This window comes from Colias croceus, chromosome 15 (assembly GCF_905220415.1).
Source record: "Colias croceus chromosome 15, ilColCroc2.1".
NCBI classification, from domain to species: Eukaryota; Metazoa; Arthropoda; class Insecta; order Lepidoptera; family Pieridae; genus Colias; species Colias croceus.
In genome coordinates, this window is record NC_059551.1 from 1,921,346 (window position 1) to 1,946,530 (window position 25,185).

At 33.3% G+C, this 25,185-nt stretch overlaps 1 protein-coding gene across 3 annotated transcripts; it reads right to left on the reverse strand.

Moving 5' to 3' along the window:
* Positions 1–310: 310 nt before the first annotated feature.
* On the reverse strand, positions 311–23,308 carry LOC123697793 (aquaporin-11). Of its 3 annotated transcripts, XM_045644342.1 has the most exons (8): positions 23,130–23,308; positions 22,976–23,056; positions 11,061–11,244; positions 7,174–7,296; positions 6,562–6,713; positions 2,494–2,632; positions 1,843–1,944; positions 311–903 (listed from the first exon to the last, which is right to left on the reverse strand). In XM_045644342.1, the coding sequence occupies exons 2-8, from the start codon at positions 23,024–23,026 to the stop codon at positions 674–676; spliced, it is 981 nt and encodes a 326-aa protein (XP_045500298.1). In that variant the 5' UTR covers positions 23,027–23,056; positions 23,130–23,308; the 3' UTR covers positions 311–673. The 3 variants fall into 3 exon arrangements, with proteins under 3 accessions (XP_045500298.1, XP_045500299.1, XP_045500300.1); XM_045644343.1 differs by lacking the exon at positions 22,976–23,056; XM_045644344.1 differs by lacking the exon at positions 1,843–1,944 and having other exon boundaries at positions 23,130–23,301.
* Between the last annotated feature and the right edge of the window lie 1,877 nt (positions 23,309–25,185).

A 25,185-nucleotide genomic window follows, 5' to 3' on the forward strand; every position in this document is an offset into this window, starting at 1 on the left:
CTCTCTAGACTGGTTACTTATTTATTTTAATTTTCCCCAGAGTACACTCAAACTAATACCTATAATTTTCTATAGTTTCTAAATTAATTTGAAAATAGTTGATTTTGGTAAAATTACTGTGAGCGACAACTTGTATGATCTTTATTGTAAGTATTGAAAAGTTATAATATGTATTCAGAATTCAGAAACAAAATTTGGATACTATTAAGTTTATTTTTTTGTTTATTATATTTTCAAACAATCTCTTTCTCTTTTCTCCGATGTATTGGGGGTGTTTATAACAAAGGAATGAAGCAATAAGAAAAACAAATAACAATTTAACCATTTATTTACAATAATACGTAGCACTTATTATATTTTAGTTAAAGATACAATCAACAATGACTAGACAATAATACATACAGTAAATTCGATGTAATATAAAATACGATCAATATAACGAATATAAAATACTGATTGGTTAAATAAAAAATTAAAGAATTTCATTTAACGTTGGATTTAAACGGAATATTTATTTGCGGTTGAAATAATTTTATCGAATGCACGAAATATATTTTCAAATTTGTTTATTTACTGGCAACTCCCGCACACAACAAAAACAATCCCACATCGACGTTTGACAGTATTTACATCGGAATTTCGATTCAAAACAAATAAGTTTGGAAATACAATTTTAATCTTCTTTTCCCGCCCAAATGCTGTCTCCGTTGACTTCGGTTTCAGTCGTGCCTTTCACGAATTGTTGTATAGCTGGCAGTTTGTACAGATATACGGACATGATGGACCCCGCACATGCTCCAGCCCAGTATACTGTGGCATGCTCAGTTAGCGTGTGGCCGTGGCAGCCGGCTTTCAACGATGTTGCTAGGACGGGGTTGAAATAACCACCGGAATATTCGAATGCTAGAAAAAAAAAATACAAATGTACTGCGAAAGTGTAAAACTGAGAATAAACTTATTTAGAACAGGAATATTCGTATATAAACGTTTAAAATTTATCTATTTCCGAGATAAATCTCCGTTCCAATTTCATGTTCTTTACAATGTTCGTATTTTGCACTCTATAAATTACCATTAACAAAACGTTTTTCCATTATCTACATTAAAAAAATAGATAAAAAATAAATGAAATGTTATATGGATTAAATCTACAACTGAGCACATTTAAAACTATCCTCTTGGATAATAACTTGGTAAAACGGACAAGCCTGTAAATTCCTAACTTTTTAGTTTTTATCCTCTACGAGTCTACGTAATGGACGCAGATTACGCTTTATGCAGTAATCGTGCGAGTTTCCCGCGTAAATGTATAGCGTCGTTAAATAAAATTGGCACTTATTTTAATAAGAATTTTTATTTTTCAATTTTAACAAACTGTATTTGTTTAATTTATTTCAGAATTCAGAACGATTTTATAAGTTTTATTTTGACGTAAGATAGACAAAACAAATATAAACTAAGTAACACTTGAAGTACTAACATTACAAACAACATTCATATTACCTATCAATTTAACATGCTACATTATTTAGCGATATCTATACTATTTTTAAACGTGCAATCAATAAAAAAAAATATTTAATACTAGACGACAACTGACTAGCATAGCATAGCACTAAATATGAAACTTAAACCAATAAACAAGTTGTAAGGAAGGAATAAATAATGGTATAAGGGTAACAGATAAAATATAAAAGCTAAATATATGACCAAAGGCCATTAGGTAAGAAAATATATGCGAATCACTGCGAATGATACTATCAGCACGATCTGCCCATACATGATACATTTTAGTTTACAAAATGCTGTTAGACATTTATATTTTATACGTATCAAGAATACCTCTTCCTAAATTGACTTTGCAAGTAACAGACAAGCTGATGTCGGCATTTGGGCTATCGTCTTGATAGCTAAAGATGTAAATCGTGCCTCTTAATAGAGCGCCTGTAACACGGAAAGCTAGGCATTTGAAAAGGAAGTTAGTGGGTTTTGCTGTGATAAAAATGACAGGCGTGAATTATTTAAGTACAAAAGTTCAAATCAAACGAAATTGTGATGCGTATAACATAGGAAATAATTTGATGGTGTGATGATAAAGTTATTTTACAATAAAAAAGTTATTGAATTGTCAGAAAACTGTAATTAAGTGATTAAACATACGTAAACATTACTGCCCCCCTAGCCAAGTGGCTTTCTGTTAGCGTAGCGTTCCATAGAATAGACTACGAATGTATGAGATTGACGTAAGCTGTGGATAAACGTATCTACAGCTTACGTCAATCTCATACATTCGTAGTCTATTCTATTGAATGCTACGCTAACAGAAAGCCACTTGGCTAGGGGGGCTGAAGTAGTTTAGATTTTAATCACGATTCCAAAGTAAAATTCATATACAACTGAAATTTTATTTTTGAACATAACAAATCATTTATTTTGTACACGCTTGTTTAAAAACAAATGTATTCCTCAAAGTTCAAATGAACCAGTTCTTACCAGCCACAACAAGAGATGTGCCGACAAAAGCGTCGATCGCAGTGGCGAAGCGTGGGTTGATGTCTCCCAAGGCCCTGGATGCTAGTCTGCACATACAAGTGGCTACACCTTCCACTAAGGCACCATAGAGCACTGGCACCTGAAATATAATGCACCTTATTACTTGTGCACTGATGACGAAAGTCCTATATCTTCATAATGTTGAAATGTTTTTAAAATTCTAATTTACTACAGTTCTAACAATGTCTCATCTATCTTGCGTATATATACTATTATTTTTAATTTATAATATTATCACACATTATTTACTATTCACAAAATAGATTCCATACATTCAAATGATTTAATTAATCGTTGATTGTGAAGTACTCAACTGAATGGAAAAATGCTATAAATGTAAAAGCAATCAATATATTACATTGCAATGTAAATGTAAAACGAAATCGAATAATTTCGATAAACGAAATTTACAAATTAAACGTCGATGACTCTTGATAATTTATTGGAGTGGTAAAAATGAGAGCTTTTTGTTATTTATTTAATTAATTATACGAACCGGTTCGTTGTACGCAAAATGCTGTTATTTAATTGAACTAATTTATTTTAGAATTAAGTGATTGTTTTGTGTCTTTGTTTTGCTAAAAGTCAGTTTAAAAGAGAACAAATAAATTTTAAAATCTTAAAAAAAAATTGGTTGGGTTTCGGGTTCGATACCAAACTAAAACTTCATAGTAATTCTTTGTTTCGATATTTTATTTTTTATCAATTTTTATAAGTACCATTCAGAGCTCTCTCAAATTACTCTACACGCTATATAAATTTTAAACGCCTACCAAAAATAAAATGTTTTTACACATATCCTCGAAATTTTGTTACAATACTATTTTAAATATATTTGTAACCTAACGGACTCTAGTGCATGTGTCTAAAGAAACACAGCCTTGTCTGGAAAGGTTATTCTGTAGCACCTATTGGTTTGATTGATCGTGTGTATACCATCAATCTAAATATAAGTGCAATGTCCTATAATATAGAAGTCGTAAAACATTAAACTATTATTAATAGTAACCTACTCTAAAATAGCTTGATTATAATTTAGTTGAAATAAACAAACATGACGTATTTTTCAGATGAAGAGCGCTTGAAAATAATTAAGTGGGTAAATATTTCAGTATTTATAAAAAAAATAATGTTTTGGTGAATAAATCGTAATTAAAGATTACCTATATGTAACGATAAAAATATTTCTTTACTATAAGTACATTACTTCACTAAAAGCAATTGGTCTAAGATCCGAATATAGGTAAGTCGAAATGCAACGGCGTGATAATAGAATGAGACCAATTTTATAATAAATTTAGTGTATTAAAAAATGTATTAAAACTGGGTTGACTGGGAAAATCCTGGACAGGACATTTTTAATGAATTTAAAAAAAACATATTTTTTAATTAATTGCAGTATCAACATAATAAAAAAAATATAATAGACTTAAAGTATGAAACCTACAGAATGTGCAGTCGTAGTCGTTTTCTAATATTTACCGGGACAAACGGCTAGGTTGGGAGGTATAAACACTAAACAGGTATGTCGGTACCAGTTACTTTCACTTGATAGGACGATGAAAAAAAAAATTATGTCAGCGCTGTTTTATTACAAAATTGTTTTATTATCTCGAAACTGCAATTAATAAAAAATTAAAATAAAAGATTTTTTAATAATTAATAAAAAATACCTTGTCCAGGATTTTCCCAGTCAACCCATTTTTAATACATTTTTTAATAAACTAAATTTATTATAAAATTCGTCTCATTCTATTATCACGCCGTTGCATTTCGACTTATATTCGGATCTTAGACCAAATAAACTATGTTACAGTTTTAATAAATCGTCATTAAGCATAATTAAATATATTAAATTTGTAAAACATAATTCAAAATCTAATTAACAGTAAAACACAGGTAATAACTTCTCCGCTCTTTGTTAAAGTCACAGTTAAATAAATCCAGACGACAGTTTTATTGCATTTAGAAAGATGTTATTAAAGTTAACGTTCCTTAAACTAAAGAATTATAACATCAGTATTATTTGACTTCGTTCTTAATCCAGCTTTTAGAGTAATGAAAAGATTTTTGTTTATAGGTATCGCTTTATTGTCTTTGCTTAAATGTTCATGTCTGAAAATAGTATTTGTATTTATTTTCTTTGCTATTTTCAGTACTGTCATTGAACTTTTAGCAGTTAAAAATAGATAATAAAATAAAAGAAAGAGATTCAAATTGTCCGAAAATAGTTAGGTATTTTTATTGTAATTCTTGAAATATATTTTTATTAGTCCCTTTATACATCTGTACATGCACCCTCGGACAGTGAAATACTAAAATCTTCTGTTTATCAATTTACTGTTGACACTTACGTATTTAATAGAGCCCTGTTACTTTAGAAATATAACTAATATGCATTAATACTACATATGTTTTATTAATTGGCCGTAGATAAGCAAAAAGGATCCAACCCACAACATGACCGAAAATGAGTTAAATATACCAAACTGCTCGTCTAGGTCTATATTTTCGATTAGCAAAAACAATCCAAGTAAAATATGAATATTTTGACGTTAAATTGACACTGGGTACCAACCCACATGTATGGAGAAGCCATATTTTAGTTTCGTAAAAACAATCCATTCTTCTTGGATCATATTGTAAAACGCTCAGTCTAAGAAACTAACACAAAACTAAAATGTTAAAAAAAATCCAAAAGCATGTGGATCCTTTTAGATATTTAATTTTTATGATATTATGATGCAATAGATAAATCACTAAAAAGATTCAGAAAGCATGGATCTCTTTTGTTAAACTGAATTTTGTAGAAATGTATACTGGTTTAATAACAAAAACGATTCAGAACATTTGGATGGACTGAATATTATGTATTTAAAGCTTGAGGCGTTAGGCATGCATTAAGTTCACACTCCAAGTATCTTGATCGGGTCACACATCTTTGCCTTTTTTTATACCGATTTTTCTAAAATAGAAGCACTTCGAAAATACCTGAAAAAATTTACGAAGCTGACGAACATGTCGAAGTAACAAAAAAAAATTACTCGCACATCTATCGATCACGCGCTCATGTGATCTTTATTACCTTCATTCAAGAATTGCCTATAGAAGACTGTAAGGTTTGTTGGGGATATAAATTATTAAGACTGAAATCGATTGTATGCGCACCTCCATCGACTAAACAGTTTAGTCATGTTGAATTCAAGAGGAGAATACAGCTCGACAGATCAGTTTAGTCGATGCAAAAGTTGTATGTATGGGCGGGCTCGAAAGGTAAATCTTCGGAGGTATCTGATAATGATTTTTAATGACTTTGGCCAAATGTTAAAGAAAAGCCCAATTAGACGATTTGGAGTCAATCTTTGACTATTTATCTAAATACTGCCTGGATTTCTATAAATCAATCCAAGGGGGCAATCCAAGACTTCATGACGATGTAGATATGGCGATGAACCGGACTTTGCACACGAAGAAGAATAGTAAATCGGATAGAATTAATATGTTTTATATAAATAATGAAAAAAAAAATTGAAAGTTAGTTGTTTTATTTACGAAATTAAAAAAAAATAAGGATCTTAGTAGCAATTAGCTACTTTGAATCGTTTTTGCGAAATGAAAATTCACTTATCATAATTGAAAATAGGTTTTATCAAAAAGGATCCTAACACACATTTAGCTGAATATTTCAAGAAATAAAACTAAATTCAATAAAATTTGTTTGTAAGAATAAAATATACATTGACACACACACTTTTCCTTAAGAAGCAATTAACACAAGCAAGTCTTTATATGAACAAACACAGGTTAAACTTCAAACTTCAATAACTCAAAAGTAACATTTTGTGGGTTGGATCCTTTTTGGTTATCTACGGCCAATTTATCTATTCGTATTGGCTCCCATTTTTACGCAATTTGAAACTGTAGATAATAGCAGCTTCTATAAAAAAATAATATAATATTTTGTGTTTTTGTGTACAAAAAGGAATAAATATATAATTAATATATTACCTGTAAATCAGCCGTACAGTCTTCAATAGCCTTATCCTTGTGTGTATCAGAGATTTCAAGAGCCCAGTACATTTGAACGTATTTGAAGACTAGCAGACCGCCGCCCAACTCCGCCCATGTTTTTAGTACTGCTTTACGAATGTCGGTCCTTCCTGGTAGATAGAAGAAAGTATTTGGATTAATTATTTGTTTAGGTGCTTAATCATTGTGTTATAAATAACTTATAATAATTAAACGGTCTGTAAGAATATAAATTTATAAAGAATAGAAAAAATTCGATCACGAGGCGGGACTCGAACCCGCATCCTTTCGCGCCATTGCGGGGCGGTAAGAATAGTAAATTTAATAATATTATCTTCACAAAGTACCTACATACTCTTCATAATTATTGTATCACTAGGTCACCTAATAGCCCTTTCGTTTTTATTTGACCTTTAAATTCTATGTATCAGTATTCTATGTTCATTATGTAACTAACTTTATATTATTTATTTTTTGTGTTTATTTTTTGTGTTGTGTATTTAAAATGAACATAATTATTATGTCCCAACTTAAAATTTCTCGACTTCAAGACATTAAAATTAAATTATTTTAATTACTCATATCGCATACCTTCAATAATATCTTCGATATGTGTGTACGGGCACGCCGTGGCTTCCCCCCAATTTAGTGACCACCATATTGTCAATAGAAACAGGAATACCGCGTATGTAGCTACACCGAAGTTGTCTGCCACTGTAATGTAAATTTTAAGTTATTAAAGATATTATTACTTAATTTTACGTGAATTGTAAAGAAATCATTGCATAACTAAAGGAATATCATTTATAACCCACGTCCCACCCCACGTCTTGCTGAGCACAAACAGGTAACAAGGCGAAGATTTGTTAAAATTAATAAAAAAAAAATGCGATAAATAATTGGAAAATGTATTACAATCATATACTCAATCGCATCCAACAATTAAAACATTTTTATAATGTAAACACTTTACGGTGAGATCCCAAAATTCGATGGTGTGTTTAAAAACCATATTTTAATGTACCTACCTATCATAAAAATTTGCATAGATTCAACAATTTGCACCAAGTGGCTGTAAGCTATCGTAATTTTATTCATTCGTTTTGTGGATGTTAATTTTATACCCCCATTTAATTAATGTTTCACACTTGCTTAAGTAATTCAAATTTGTCTAAATTTGGTTAACATAAGCTTCAAGCGGGTATTAATATTCAAAAATATGTAATAACGATAACCTCTAAACGACCAACAATGTGACATGATGTATTTCATATGAAATACCACAAATCACAATAGTGTACTGTGAAACTAAAGGGCATTGAAACTTTCTGGCATATCAAACCCGCCGCCATTTTGATTTTTTTTCAAAATCGCGGCGCACGATTAAAGTGGTATGTATGGATAGAGGACACATAGACAAACAAAAAATGTCTTATAACATAGTACCCTAAAGCGTCACATTACCGAGATATTTGGAGGTAAATAACAGTTTATTGGAAGAAAGTAGGTAGATTCATTACATAAAAACATACATACATTACATAAAAATGTAAGTAATGTAATGAATACCTACTTTCTTCCTGTAATAATAATAATCTACCTGGGAGTGATTATTTGGAGATAATATCATGCATATAGACACGTAATAAGTCTATTTTTAGTGTTTGTCGCAGGGATGTAACGGAGGTAGTTTTATCGGAACCGAAATCGGAATCGGAGTTTTCAAATTTGGTTTATCGGAATCGGAATCGAAATCGGAATCGAAATCGGAGGCAGGGTCAGTTTGTTTAAGGACAAATAAAACATTACTTATAGTCAATTCTTTTCATTTTTATTTTTTATTATAAAATAAAAAACAACTGTGAAAAAAAATTGGCATAATTCGAAATGAACAAAAGATAAAATTAATGAATTTAAAGTTTAATTAAAATTAAAACCCAAAGTAGCGTGTTACATTTGGTGACATTACAATAAATGAACAATAGCTAAAGCAAATTAAATCAAAATGGACTCCAAAAGTAATGTATTGTACTTTATGAACAAAAGCTTTGATGCTTTGTCCCCATCCAATCTATTTCTTAAAGAGTCGTAAATTAGGCCAGCACCACTAAAAAGTTGTTCGCTAGCTACCGAGCCCGGTGGACATGACAAATATTGCCGGGCAATTGATTGTAGGGGCTGGAATTTTGTACAACTGGACTTAGGTTTCATTATCCCACACAAAAACAGATCACTTTCATTGATAATAAGCCGCAAAAATCAAAACAATTATCTATAACCTATAAACGTGTCTTGGGCGTAACAAATAATAACAAGTGAAAAAATAATTGATGATAGAGTGCACGTAGTGGGGGTCGGGGGATTCCCCGCGCGACATGTATGAACCTGTTCGGCACAGGCCGTCGCGCGCCGCCCGCTTTGTTTCGTTCGACCTCCGATTAACATCCGATACAAAAGTATCGGAACCGAAGTTGGAACCGAAAGTGTAATAATAATCGGAAGTTCCGACTTAACGGAACCGGAATCGAAGCTCCGTTACATCTCTGGTTTGTCGTACTCATAAGTGAATATTTACCTCCAAATATCTCGGTAATGTGAAGCTTTAGGGCACTATCTTATTAGACATTTTTTGTTCGTCAAGGTGTCCTCTATCCATACATACCACTTAAATCGTGCGCCGCGATTTTGAAAAAAAATCAAAATGGCGGCGGGTCGATATGCCAGCGTCCATACAAAAAGTTTCAAACCCCTTTAATTTTCGCATAATTCTTGAATACCTAATATCGAACCATCTAACTGTGCATTTATACCAAACGAACATAGAGCTAGAGCAAGAGCATTATTTCGTGATATTTTAGTGTAAACGAAAACTCGTATTCATTGTTGTTCAGTATTAGAACATTGCCTAGAATCTTTTTGAACGCACTAAGAACAACGAAAGAATGCTCTACACTACATTAGAATAATATGACATAGTGGGGTTAGAATGAGCATTCGCTCGACTGCTGTAAATGCACCGTTAGACTAATAAAGAGATAAGATAGAGTCATAGGTTATAGTAGAAGTGGAAGGCACTTAAATGAAAATATTTTTTTAAGTATTTATATTAACTGACTGTTTTTATGTGATCTTATCTTCTTGTATTTCAAAATAATGTTTACGGGTATAGGGAAGACTAACTCTGACATCAAATGAATACTAAACATATTTATGTTAATAAATTGTATTATAGCTTTATGAGTATGTATTTTTATTTAGGGTAAAATATGAAAAGGGAGTCTAAAGCCTTTTGATATAATTTGATAATTAATGCTCTATAAAAAGCTATTGATGTATCATACTTATCCATACTAATATTATAAATGCGAATGTAACTCTGTCTGTCTGTCTGTTACTCAATCACGCCTTAACTACTGAACCAATTTGCATGAAATTTGGTAATGAGATATTTTGATACCCGAGAAAGGACATAGGCTACTTTTGACCCCGGGACATAGGATAGAGGTTTTATCCCGGAAATTCCACGGGAACGAAAACTATGCGGGTTTTTCTTTGAAAACGCGGGTGAAGCCGTGGGCGGAAAGCTAGTAATTTATAAGCTCTATATATATCTTCAAAAGTGATTTCGATATTTGCTAATACACAAAGGGAGACTAAATTTAATAAGGTCAACTCGTTAAGTGAACTTTAGAGGCAGAAAAACGAATAATCAGTATAAAGTCAAACAAAACATAAATCTTTAAAAAGAACTAAGTACTAAAGTTGTAAGTTATTAAATGCCGATAAAAGAGTATCTAGGGTAAGTTTTAGGAAAGTTCCTATTATCATAGCATACGTAATTTGAAATGTTTGGATTGAATCCCGCTTCCATATCCTTTTCTATTTTTATCCGTCTTAAAAATACTTAAAATTTGCATACACGTAATGAAGTTCCATGAAGATTTTTAGTTAATAAATGCAGAGGTATTACAACAATTTCTTTGGTATTTCTGTATTTCAAATTACCTACTAAGTCACGCCACAGATAATATAACACTTTACGACTGAAGTTTTCTTCCTCGCTTTCGCACATTGCCTGGAAGAGATCGCTTGTAGCGATAAGACGTACATTTCAATATACCTTCTGTTTGTGTTTTATAATTGTATTCATAAAAATTATTTCAATTTCAGTAGGTGGGTCTCCAAATAGCGAGCATCCTCGCGAAGCATTTGCTGCGTGAAGCAACTCGCTCTGTTGCTCTGTTGACTGTTATTATATTTTTATTGTTATACTAGCTTTTCGCCCTCGTCTTCGCCCGCGTTTTCAAAGGAAAACCGGCATAGTTCCCGTTCCCGTGGGATTTCCTGGATAAAACCTATCCTATGTGCCCTCTATATTATGTGTGCTAATCGGTTTAGTAGTTTATGCGTGAAAACCATACATACATACATACATACAAACCTTTCCTCTATATAATATTAGTATAGATTAAACTTACCAATAATCAGTTCAAAACAGCAGCCACACAACTCCGCAGCAGCGATCGCTTCCTCAAACAGAACCCTTACAAACGGGTCCTTAACTACGCTCTGTACCAGGCGCCGCGCGCAATGTGCTAGTATGGATGTAAGGAGGATGAATAGAGTTGATACCACTAGCGGTGCGAAGGTTGCTTTGTTCACCTGAAAGTATTAATTAGTTTAAATAGGCTATTAATTATGTCTGTAGAGATGAAGAATAATTGTATCCGAGGGTGGTAATATACGTGGTTTGTTATCGTACTTTGTGTTTTCTTGACGTACCCTTTTTTTTTTTTTTTTTTTTTTTTTTTTTTTTTTTTTATGTTGTCAGATAGCAAACGAGCAGGCGTGTCGCCTGGTGTTAAGCGATACACGCCGCCCATAAACATCCACTCCACTGGGAAATGGATGCGTTGCTGTCCATAAAAAGGAAAGAGAGGGATATCGTAGGAATTAATTAGCCTTGGCTTGCTGCCGGTTTTTCAGATACTTAAAGGTACACTTTTTAAAGGATTCCATGTTATAAGAGTTCGGGAATACCGCTGGTGGAAGGTCGTTCCAAAGCTTTACAGTTCGTGGCAGAAAGTTTCGCGTAAATCGCACTGTGGAACTCCGCCAGCAGTCGAGATGGTGAGGATGGAACTTATTTTTCAGGCGGGAAGTGCGATAGTGAAATTGCGCCGGTGGTATAAGACTGAACAGTTCCTCAGAACACTTTCCATTATAAATACGGTAGAAGATACAAAGTGATGCTAAGTCCCTTCTGAGCGAGAGGGGATCGAGCTTGTCGGAGATTTTAGGATCGTTAATAATACGAGTTACCCGACGTTCAATACGGTCCAAAGGAAGAAGTTGGTATTGTGGGGCGCCAGCAAACAGATGGGAGCAATATTCCAGGTGTGGACGAACCTGTGCCTTATACAAAAGGAGCAGATGAGCTGGTTTGAAATATTTCCTCGATCTGCTGAGCACACCCAACTTTTTAGAAGCTAGTTTGGCTTTGTCTTCTAAATGACCTCGAAATTGAACGTCGCTCGATATTTGGACGCCTAGAATTCCAATGCTCGGTGAGATATTAAGGGGAGTGTTCTGAAACCGAGGGGAAACAAGAAATGGGGACTTTTTAGTTGAAAATACGCATACTTGTGTTTTTTTGGGATTAAACTCAACTAAATTGAGCCTTCCCCATTCAGAAACTTGATCTAAAGAAGTTTCGATAGTATTCACAAGTTTATTTCGACATTCCTCCACGTATGCCCTAGAGACTTGTGAATGGCCAGAGTAACAGGCATCCCCCGTACTATCGTCCGCATAACAGTGTATGTTGCATATTTGCAACATGTCGTTAATGTGCAGGAGGAACAGCGTGGGGGATAGCACACAGCCTTGAGGGACACCGGCATTGAGAGGCAAAGAGGCAGAGCGAAAACCGTCGATAACGACTTCTATTCTTCTGCCTGAGAGGAAGCTGGTAACCCATTTACAAAGTCCCGAAGGAAGTCCGTAGGAGGGGAGCTTGGCGATGAGCGCCTTGTGCCAGACCCGATCAAAAGCTTTGGCGACATCCAAACTTACAGCCAAGGCCTCCCCCTTACTCTCGACAGCCTCCGCCCATTTATGGGTTAAATAGATCAAGAGATCGCTGGCTGAACGACCGTGGCGAAAACCATATTGGCGATCACTCAATAGCTGGTCTTTCTCTAGATAACCCAAGAGCTGGCTGTTGATAATGCCTTCCATTATTTTTGAGAGTAAGGAGGTTATGGCAATGGGTCTGTAGTTTGTCGGATCTGATCTATCGCCCTTCTTAGGAATCGGGTGAACAAAAGCGATTTTCCATGATTTCGGCACTACTGCTTTTGTGTAGGAATGTCGAAATAGGCGCGTTAACACTGGTGTAAGCTCAGGAGCACACGTTTTGAGCACTACAGCAGGGATTGCATCCGGCCCACTCGACTTGGATGTGTCTAGGTTACGGAGTGCCTTACGAACAGCTCGTTGTGAAAACCGAATTTCCGGCATTGAGTTTAGTTGGTGTGGAATCGAAGGCGGCGTTTTTCCCCCATCATCCAAAGTTGAGTTACTCGCAAAGATTGCGCCCAGGAGATCGGCTTTATCTTTGGCAGAGTGAGCCAGAGTGTTGTCACCCCTGCGTAAAGGTGGAAATGAGGACTGACTGAAGTTGCCTTGGATTGCCTTGGACAGTGACCAGAATGCTCGAGTTCCAGATGGGAGTTGTGCAAGTCTGTGACCTAACCTTTCTATGTAGGCAGCCTTCGCTGCGGAGATTTCTTTTTTGTAGGCCCTAGAGGCGGAGTTATATTTCTTTTTATAAGTTGCTACGTTGGGATCACGAGTAGCCAGTGCTTTAGCCCAGGCTTCGAAATGTTCTTGCTTGCGGCGTGACGCCATAATGCAAGAACGGTCAAACCAGGGCTTGGACTTGCCACCGACGGGTACTACAGAGGATGGAATAAAAAGTTCCATACCCTGCAGCAACACATCAGTGACAGCGTCTGCACAGGAACTGGGATCATCGTGTGAGAAGCAAACACCACCCCATGGGTAGGAGGCATAGAAAAGTCGCATTCCCTCCCAATCTGCCGACTTATAATGCCAGACTCGGCGGCAGGTTGCCTGTTCCGGCCGTTTTGCACGTTCGAGTGGCACCACACTTCTAATCAAGCAATGGTCAGAGGACCCGATTGGGGCGGTGACCGTTACCTGATAATTATCAGGGTGTGTAGTTAGTAGTAGGTCCAGCAGAGAGGGTAATTGGCCATCCACATCCGGTAATCGCGTGGGCGAGGAGACCAGCTGTGTCAGACCGTAGGCTAAAGCAAGATTGCACACAGTTCTCCCTGCGTAGTCGGTTGTCCGTGATCCGAGCCAATCTGCGTGGTGAGCATTGAAATCACCTAGTAAAATAAGCTCTGCAGAGGGAAACTGATGCAATACCTCATCAGCCATTGATTGGACGTGCTCAAAGAGCTGATCAATCCCATTGTTTCCACTGTGGGGTCTGTAAAGACATGCATATATACGAGGGCGGTCTTTAAAATCAACATGTAGCCATATAATAGAGAGACCAATAATCCCAGAAGTATTACCCTATCATGATACAAATATATATCGCAACCAAATATACCTACACCTACTACAGTAGCTAAGGGCCGATTTTTCAATCTTTGGTTAATATTTATACGTCAAATAAAGTATTACACAAACATTTTAAAATATATCACCTCTAAACTTTCATATACGGACGATTAGAATACATTTTTGAAATGGTAGTTTAATACGTTATTCGATGAATAAATTTTAACCAAGGATTGAAAAATCAGCCCTAAGTATGTTTTATCCCTTTAATTAAAAAAACGAGAGTATGAATTGTTATATTTTAGGTAAACACTTATACCACATATACTTTTATTTTTCATGCCAATATATTCACATAGGTACAATAGTAAAATATGTATTTATTAAAATTTTATCAACTATTAAATTTAATATGACTTCGTTTTTAGGCCAACCTAAATTCCTTTAAACACTTTTTTCTTTTATAGGCTACAACTAAAATTTTAACACTAGCATTTCCATTAAAATCTCAAACACATTTTCATAACTAGCAGTGCGTATTTTAGTAAAATGAAATGAGTTCCTTTGAAACAATTTCATAATCAGACTTCTAAGTAATGAAACTCGACTATTACGTGAAAAGTACACAGTATTAAGGTAGCTCTACATTAGTGCCGTGAAGCTCCGTTAACAGGCGTGAACGTGAATGTAGACGGTCCCTTAGACACATAAAACTGAAGGATAAATTCGATAGGTAGACGGGATCACGGGTGGTCCAAGTTGGTCAAGGCGTCGCCTCAGAATGGCGGAAGATGCGTTTTCGAATCGCGCTTTTTTTTCTTTTTTTTTAATGTATAGACGGTTTTCGTTCGTCGATTTTTATGTTCTGTTCCCCGTTAAGAGTCGGTATTTTGTCTCGCGACAACTATTCGCGCCTTCTTCACGCGCCGTTCATATCCCCATTCGCGATCTCATGCCATGGTAACCACAGCAACCCATGGTATCATAGTGATTTTAGGAGCAGCTTCTACGTCCATTTCACGGCGTTTTCACGAAGTATTGCGAGTATCCTATGAATGTTTACACCATTTATGCCGTGAATTCACGCTGAAGTCGCGGCGTGAATTCACAGCACTAATGAAGAACCACCATTAAAGCAACAAGGCGAAGAGTTCGTTACAAATTATTCAAAACTACTTAAAGCGGCTTCATTACAGAGTTTCGAAGGTTAGCATTGTCCTCCAAGTCCTCGACTAACTCGATTAGTACAACTTTCCGTTTCAATAAGGCCTCTTGTACGTGACAATTCCCGTTTTGTTTTTTTTACATTGTATTTTTCACAAATTCGACGGGTTTTAAGTGCTCTTCCTGTCGGCAAGGCGCATAAGTTAAATTGAATGTTGTGACCGTGTTTCTGTAAGCTGGTGATAAGCTCCTTGAATTTTTTTTTTTTTGCAATCAGTGCGCAAAACTTTTAATTATATTTCATAGCTCTGCGTATGGTCTACTGATAGCGTTTGAAATTATTATCGATTTATATTTATATACTTAGATCTCGAGCAGCAAGGAAAAAGTGACCATAGTATGATACCCAAAGTAGCTTTAAAATGTCAATAAAAATTTACCAAAATGTTTTTACAAATTAATGCGAATGCGAATTTAGTAGAAATATAAAACGACATCTTAATACGTATTTTATTGTTTGGCTTAGGCAATAAAAACCAAATACACCCTCCAAAACAATTCACGACACTGCCTCGTGTGGTTTTAATGGAGCATAAGGGGTTAACAAACTTGCCTATCTTAAACATTACATACTAGCTTACCGCCCGGGGCTTCACCCGCTTTGACTTAAACCTAATAAATTATATAGTAAAACCTACCTCTTGAATCACTCTAGTTATAAATAAAAATGTTTAATTATTTAATTTTTTATCTGTATTCTATAAAATGTTCTAATTTATGGTTATAGATTTCGTTTGGATAGCCTACATTTTAACATAACATAAATAGCTCAAAAATCAAGCACTAAAGTCTATATTTAAACATTTCTAAGCCTTAAATAAGTTTGAAATTGAATTACAATATTCCCAGTCCCGGCTTAATAACAATTAAGAAACTCAAACTCGTTTAATCTAATTGGAACTCATCTCCACTTTATCTTCGAGTTTACAATTGTTCGATTATTCTAAGAATGTTAGAATCAACACTTTAGATATGTAATTGGTATTAAATTTAAACGGTAGAGATGTTATTATAAATAGTTTTAATTATAAATATTGCATAATGGTGAGAGGTCGATTATTGATAGGAAAATTGTGTTTTAAAATTTATTGTAATGTTTTGTATTGTAATCTAATGTTTATATATAATTACAATACAATACATTACAATTAATAATTTAAAAGTTTGTAATTTGAAATTAAAATAATCGGTATAAAAAATATTGCCACATTTTTATCGTTTGTATGCGTGAAAGCTTTCCCGTAAGCTTTTCAACTGCTTACATTGTAAATTAGAAGTTTAAGCAAATAAATAATAATTTATCGAGGTTTATTCCTATTTACTTGGCTGTCGCGTACTTATACAGTATTAACACAAGACCTGTGACAGAGATGTGTATTTTATAATTTACCTCCAAATTCGCTCCACACAAGGTAACCCAGCCTCACCAACTGTATTAAACTCTAATTATAAACACACGGGAGATTGTTGTATTGAAAACGCTACGATATTTTGTATTAGTTACCTAGTTAAGGTAGAGCCATATAATGTAATGTTATTTTATTTGAAGTCGCTAATTTTTTTTTTTTTATATTGCTTTCATTTCATGTTTCTTTGTTAAATAGGTACATCAAAAAAGCACTTTTATAATGTGAAAATCTAAATATGAATATTGAATATAAGTATGCCATGTAAATAGATGAAGACAAGGATAGGTATTATTTAAAAGAAAAACGCTCTGAGATCTTCCGTTGTTCTAGAAACATCTAATGATTAATTAAAACGACGAAGAAGACGACAATTGTATTAAACGGCATTAGATTACCTTCATTACGTTAATTAATTTTAGAACCTATCTAGATTAGGGTCTTACCTCCTAATTTTAACGTTGATAATAAGCTATCTAATCTTAATATATATAAATCTCGTGTCACAATGTTTGTCCTCAATGGACTCCTAAACCACTTAACCGATTGTAATAAAATTCGCACACCATGTGCAGTTCGATCCAACTTGAGAGATAGGATAGGTTTTATCCCGGAAATCCCTTGGGAACGGGAACTATGTCGATTTTTCTTTGAAAACGCGGGCGAAGCCGCGGGCGGAAAGCTAGTAGTAATATAGTTATAGTTGAAAATGAATCAAATTTTGGATGCTTGGGTAGGGTATAATTAAATTATCCTAAAGGAAGTTCCTCTTTATATATTGCTGCTAGCGTTTCGCCCGCGACTTCGCCCGCTTTATCTATAAAACCTAATAAGCATAAGCATACCTTAGTGGCAATATGTACACTTAAATATAGTATGTATGTAAATATATCTAACATTTTTATTTATTATTAATATTATTATTTTTTTTTTATTTATAATATATTTTTTTTAATATAACTACCATCTCTTCTATATGTATCGTGATTATATTTTGTAATTATTCTATTTTTATTTCGTATTTTAATATTACTCACATATTGTTTCTCTAATCGTAACAATGTCTAGGGGCCACTGAAAACCAGCTCTGTGTGTGCATAATGTTGCAGCATAGATTATGCTGAGTTGGCTTCCCTTTTTCAAGGACACTGTTTTACAAACGTTTTTTTTTTCTTTTATATTTTAAATTTTTTCTCATGTTCTTTTTTACTTTTTCTCGTGTGTAAATTTTATGTAACTTTATTTTTTTTTGTTTAGTTTAGTTATGTTTTTTTTTTTTTTTGTATTGATGTTCTTTATTGATGTCCTTGAAATAAATGTTTTTTCTTTCTTTCTTTCTTTCTTTCATACATAGGGACAGAGAGAGCGACTTTGTTTTATATATGTAGTGATTATGAATAAGGATGGTTAAAGGAATGTTTATCATTTATGCATATTTCACCAAAAACAACTGATCAAATCGGGATGAAGTTTGATAAAATAAAGTCTGGATTAGCATAATATAGATTCTATACCAGTTTTTATCCATGTACCGTGACATGTAACACATATTATAAAATGCCTGTAAAATGTTTACAAAAATATATTTTACTTTAAACTCAGACTCGATCGTCACTCCGCCATTCCCCTGCCATATGTTACATTCGTCAACATTCCCAGAATGTAAACGTTTGCTTCGGAATTCAGGAATCAAACTGAATTCGCAATCTACACCCGGGTTGTTCCTAGATAGATAATGTATGACACATCTGTGTCTCGCTGCTTCGCTTGTCTGAAAGTTTTAGTTGTTCGAGGCCGTTGCGAAATCCGATTTCAGTACAAACGTTTTATAGGAGCGTTGTAGTGCATGGTATAGATGTGCTATGTGTTTTTGAGCATTTTTTTATTGAAATTGTTGATAAATTGTGTTTTAGGACATTTTCTGACTGACTGACTGATTAATGACCCCACTGTATAACTAAATTTTCAATAATATGCTTTTATTTATTAGCCGCCCGCGGCTTCGCCCGCGCAGTCAAAGAAAAACCCGTATAGTTCCCGTTCCCGTGCGATTTCCGGGATTGCGTCATTTTCCCGGGATAAAAAGTAGCCCGAGAAAGGTCCCGGGTATCAAAATATCTCCATACCAAATTTCATGAAAATTGGTTCAGTAGGTAGTTTACGCATGATTGAGTAACAGACAGACAGAGTTACTTTCGCATTTATAATATTAGTATGGATTATAAAGATACTTATAAAAATAGTACAAGTTCTAGAATGTATTCGTTTGAGCAAAAATGTATGACGAGTTGAACGCAAGATTCATTTCATTTGAAATTATCTACATAGTAAGGAAATGTTCCAAAAATACAAAATGTTTTGATAGTTTATCCAAAAATAGATGTTCTATAAAAATCTTTGTTTTGTTGTTACATACGTAACATAAAACGTTACCTTCATTGCAAAACTATTGACGTAGGTACGTAGAGTGGCTTGCCAACATTTGTTTGTAACAAACAAACTTTAGTACAAAAAAAAAATTACGAGTTAAGTAAATGCTCACGTAATATTTAATCAAAGTTTTCACGTATTCATTTAAACAATAATATATTTTGTCCTTCTAATTAATAGCAGGCTTCACGTTATATGAAAACTTTTAGATAATAAGTTTTAAAAACGAAAAGAAAGCAACACTCTACAACTTTTTCTTACATAAGTTTTTTTTTATATTTAACAGAATAAAACGTTTAGGTTCAATATAATTTACCTTACGGAATAGAGATTGTAGAGACAAAAACTATTCTCTTTTCATTTATTTTTATTCTTTTCATTTACAGAAAATGAAAAAAATCAGGTCAAAGCTCTCTCAAATTATTATCTAGGCTTTAAAACTACATATTCATGAATTTTCTTAAAATAATTAATCTGTTTGTATTATAAATTATTCACGACAGAACTAATGTAGCCAACAGTTCACAACATTATTATTTATTACCGAGGTGTATACAGTTAGACATTAACTTTGTACGAATAAAAACATTTGAAAAATTTTCTAACATTTTTTATCTGTAAACTCTTTTATTTTCAGGAAAGGGTAAAGGTTAAAACGTTTATTTTAATGTTGGATATCCGTAAATACAGTTTATGTTTGTTGTTTTTGGTTGTTGAAAAAACAGTTTTATGAATAAAATAACAAATATCGGAAAAATATTCGCCACGGTTTCGCTTCGCTAGCTTTTTTGTGCAAAGTTTTCTGATAACGTCGCTATAACTAATTAATATCACCTCAATACATATTTAAGGTGATCATCAATTTATATTTTGCATTTCTTTAAGATTTCCATAAACTGGAACCAATCTTCAAACTGAAAATAAAATATTATTAATATGGACTAGTTAGAGAAGGGCTTTTCTATAATTATACCTATTATTGACAAATAAACACCTCCTCCACCACTCCAAAATTTACCAAAAATATTTTTTTCGTGCGTACGTGTAAATAACAACGGTACATAATAATTTAATTAAATTTTAATCAGAACGTTATTTAAATCTTTACGCGTAATGACAATTATTGTCTTGCGGTAAGGTCAAAATTAATATTCGAAGCATGCTTAATTTATTTTTGAATCCAATGCCATGATTGTAAATTCAAATATACTGGAAGTACCTACTACGATTCATCTATGAATATCGAGTTATCAAAGTATTAGACATTTTTTTCTTCTTGTAAATGGTCATAATAAGGCTAGATTTCGTATTTATTCAATAAAATGTTAATTAAATACCAAGTTACAAAATAAAGTAGGTATACGAAAAGTTAAATTGACATATTATGGTGTTTTTTTTTTAATTTTAGAAAAAAAGCATCATCACTACATAGTAAAACAAAGTCGCTTTCTCTGTGCCTATGTCCCTTTGTATACTTAATAGATAGAGTGATTCAAGAGGAAGGTTTTAGTATATAATTTATTAGGTTTTATACAAAACGGGCGAAGCCGCGGGCGGTAAGCTAGTTAATTATAAAAATCTTCTCCACAAACGTTAAATTTATTGATTATTTATTATATTCAAAGTTTCCTTTTCTTAAATCAATATAAATATTTGGTTCATAGTTAACCACAATATGTAGTACCTACCTACATAATAACAACAGAGTAGACTGCCAATAGAGACCGATACATTAAGAGGATTGACAGTGTTGACATTTTATTTATAGTTTGCGTGCAATAAAAATAATCTATCTTCAGTACAGATACAACTTTCAAATGCAATATTTCAAATTGGACCTATCTCAATAATTTCTTATCATTACATAATTAAGCATGAGAAAATTTCAAGTTTATCTCATGGGTTTTGCAGAATTTTAATAGTTAATTTACTGGTAATTCATAATAGGTATCTAGAGGTAAAAATGTAGAGCTTTACAAATAACGTGACGTAGATGACTCTATCATCACCATTTTTTAGTGTCCCGAATCATTTTAGAAAAACCCCTTGTACATTAAAATCTATTCAGTGCATTGTAATCAATAGATAAACATAGTTTCAGATATATTATAATGAATTTCCCCGGGGACCGTATGCGTAAACGCAAACGTAAACGTAAACATTTAAGTATTAAAAATGCGAAGCAATAGATTTTACGCTAAAATAACAATATTTTATATTATTTGTACTTCATGTATAATCAAAATATTATAATTCCTCTTTGAATATTCTATGGCTTATAGCTTTCTTATATAACCGTAGAAATCTAAATAATGTTTAACCTATCAATTTCTATAATCTTTCAATAATGAGCAAAAACAGTGAAAACCGCATTCTCGACTAGGGTACACGAAACAGATGCATTTCACATCTGTTACACTTATCGATTATTGTTCCCAGATAGTTATCTTGTGTCTGGCTAACAAGTGAGAACCATCATGCTCATATACCCACAGTTAGAAGTACCTATATCTATCGATACAGATATTTTCTGGTCGCTAGATCACTACATAAGTATAAAACAAAGTCGATTTCTCTGTCCCTATATGTATGCTTAAATCTTTTAAACTACGGATACTACGGATTTTGATGCAGTTTTTTTTTTATATAGATAGAGCAGTTCTTGAGGAAGGTAAATAAATTGTTAAGTTGTTGACAAAGCGGGCGAAGCCGTGGGTGTAATGCTAGTATCTTATATCTATATAATCTCTACTTATATTATAACGCTGGCGAGTTTGTTTGGTTGCGCTAATCTCGGGAACTTCGGGTCTGATTTGAAAAATTCTTTCAGTGATATCTCATTTATTGAGGAAGGCTAATATATGTATTATCATCACGCTAGACTAAAAGGCGCTGAGAAATGCGGGTAAAACCGCGGCGCATAGCTGACATAGTATAGAGGAGACACACCAATGTATATTTGTAGCGATTTGACTCAAAAAAATCCGGACTGATTAAAAATATTATTTCACAGCGAAAAGCTACATCAATCTATTACTACTTCCACGCTTAGACGTTTCATGGAGATATTAATAGACTATTTTGTCTATTCCATGTGCATATGAATTGCACATAAATATCCAGAGGGTATCAATTCGTTAACATAAATAATCTAATATCTGATGTTATTCGATTCACAAATTAACAAAGGTTATGCTCCCGTTTTAACTGTCAGAAGTTAATTTATGTAGCGACTGGTACGAGCATTATTGTATTCAATAGATTATTATAGATACTTGATGAGATAAGCATTATACAAATATAAACATACTAGCGAAATTATGAATGGAATCGACACGTTTGATTTGATTTAGAGATTAGAAATATACATGTTTTAAATATTATCATGATAAAAAATGACATCAAATGATTGTGAAGGATTATTATGAATGATTTAAGTATTTTTTTCAAAAACAACACACAATATTGAGATAAGTTACTAATAGCAATATGAAAAGTTATTTTTTTAGTTTTTAATAATATGAATAAATAAGTTATCCGCATGTACACTTTGTGATTTATATGTCACATTGAAACACCGATTGAAACACACAAAAGCGATGCCAATGAAAAACCGCATTGAATATTAATTTCATTATGTAACTAGTAATCATAAATTAGAACTGATGATACATTCAATGAGCATATGATCTACATCTGATGATAACTCCGAAGCATTGAAACTCCAAACTTACCCTAATAACAATTTTCAAAAACACCCCGAGAACGTCAATAGTAAACTTCATTTTGCCGTATTCAAAATCACATCACTTCAACTGGAAACAAATTTATTTTTAAAACGGGAACACGCGCCAATTTATTTTTGAACGTTTAAACTTGGCAACTCACCATTTTCATCAGGAATGTCCAGGATATGATATCCTCAGGGATCACACCGGGTATCGGAAGGGTCGGGTTCGAAAAATATAATATGTGCTACGTTTGATTTTTGCGCGGCGTATAGTGCGCGGGCGCATAGCGAGGTCGTTTAAATTTAGATCCGAACTATTCGAACTGCGATCGCGGTGTCCCGGGACTGCGCGCGCGCAGGGCTATTTACCGATTAAAAGATCCCCTGGTGGGTACCATATGTGCAATTTATATTTATTTCTTTGCGTGTGATATTCATAGATTCATAATATTCAACGTAGATGCGTCTCCTGAAAAACTATTTTTTCAGTAGAATTATTCAATGTGAAAATTCTGAAATAACAAAAGATTTATTAAGTTCATTTTCGAATTTAATAAATTTACAAAAAAAAACCGTTTGTTGTATTAAATTTAATGAACATTATATTTTGATATATTGACTATTTAGGTACCTAGACATCTAGCTATCCTGTCTTGGAATAACAAATGTACATAAACAAACAGAATAACAAATATATTATGTACTTATCTATTATGTTTCTCTAAATAAGGGTGGCTAAACAGATCAAGCAGTTTTATAGAGCAGGTAGAGCATATTCCTATGCCGTGTGGGCGTAAACTAGTTATTCCTACTCATAGGAAGATACTTATTCCTAAATTATCAGTTATTTCTTACAATCTGAAAAAATACTGATGCAATGAACTTCTCAATCTTAAAACGAAAGTGAGCTCTCTTTTTTTATCGTATACTAGCGGTCCGCCCCGGCTTCGCCCGTGGTACATATTCACGTTTTCTCTACATAAGATCCATCCTCGAACTTCAAGGAATATTATAAAAAAATAATTAACAAAATCGGTTAAGCCGTTCTCAAGTTATGCGCTTACCAACACATTTTGGGATTCATTTTTATATTATAGACTAGCGGTCCGTCCCGGCTTCGCCCGTGGTACATATTCACGTTTTCTCTTCATAAAAACCATCCTCGTACTTCAAGGAATATAATAAAAAAAGAGTTAAAGAAATCGGTTCAGCTATTCTAAAGTTATGCGCTTACCAACACATTTTGGGATTCATTTTTATATTATAGAAGATATGTATTATTGTACTTTCAAAGCTAAAAACATATATAAAGTAAATAATTTTCCGCAAAAAATAACGCAACGAAAATATTTAATACATCTCGCGTCACGTGTGGATTCTGTGAAACTAGTTTCATTTTTAAAAGAAAACGGATATAACGTCTGTGCTAATTAACTATGAACTGCACATGTTGCTAAATAATTTCTTTTGCCAGTACATATTAGCTGTGTAATTAAAAATAGAGAAAATATTTTGTTTTACATTTAAGTTACCTTCAGGACTACCTACTCTCCTATTTCTTTAATTTGTATAACAATATACGAGTGGCACAATCACTACATAGAATAAAACAAATTCGCTTTCTCTGTCCTTTTGTCCTTGTATTGTTATGTATGCTTAAATCTAAAAAACTACGAAACGGATTTTGATGCGTAGATAGAGTGATTCGAGAGGAAGGTTTTAGTATATAATTTATTAGGTCTTAATAAAATAAGTCTATTTGATTAAATGAACATTTCACTTTGCTGAAACCTTCATTAAATAATTTTAATGGAACATTTGAATTCGTCTTATATCAAAAGGAGCTTATTACTCAGTATTCTATAGAAATTGAAATATTGCAATATTTCAATAATTCTATTGTATCCTTGTGAAATATCCAATGCTGCAGCGACTAATTAAAACTTGATGACAACGTTGAAAAATGGAAATTCATAAAATAATGGGTTCTTATAGAAATCGAACGGATGCCGAGGATTCTCACTGTCGGGAATTTTTCCTGTCGACTTTAAATATAGATGGGGCAAAGAAAAGAGTTTGTAGTAGGTATTTCCAAGAACAAAAGGTTATATTTTTCTCCAGAGATATTGTTTTTGTGAAAATTATGAAATTATTCGAACGTGACGATGTCCGTCAGTCACAAAATTGGTGACCCACTGTGGTGACCCACATATT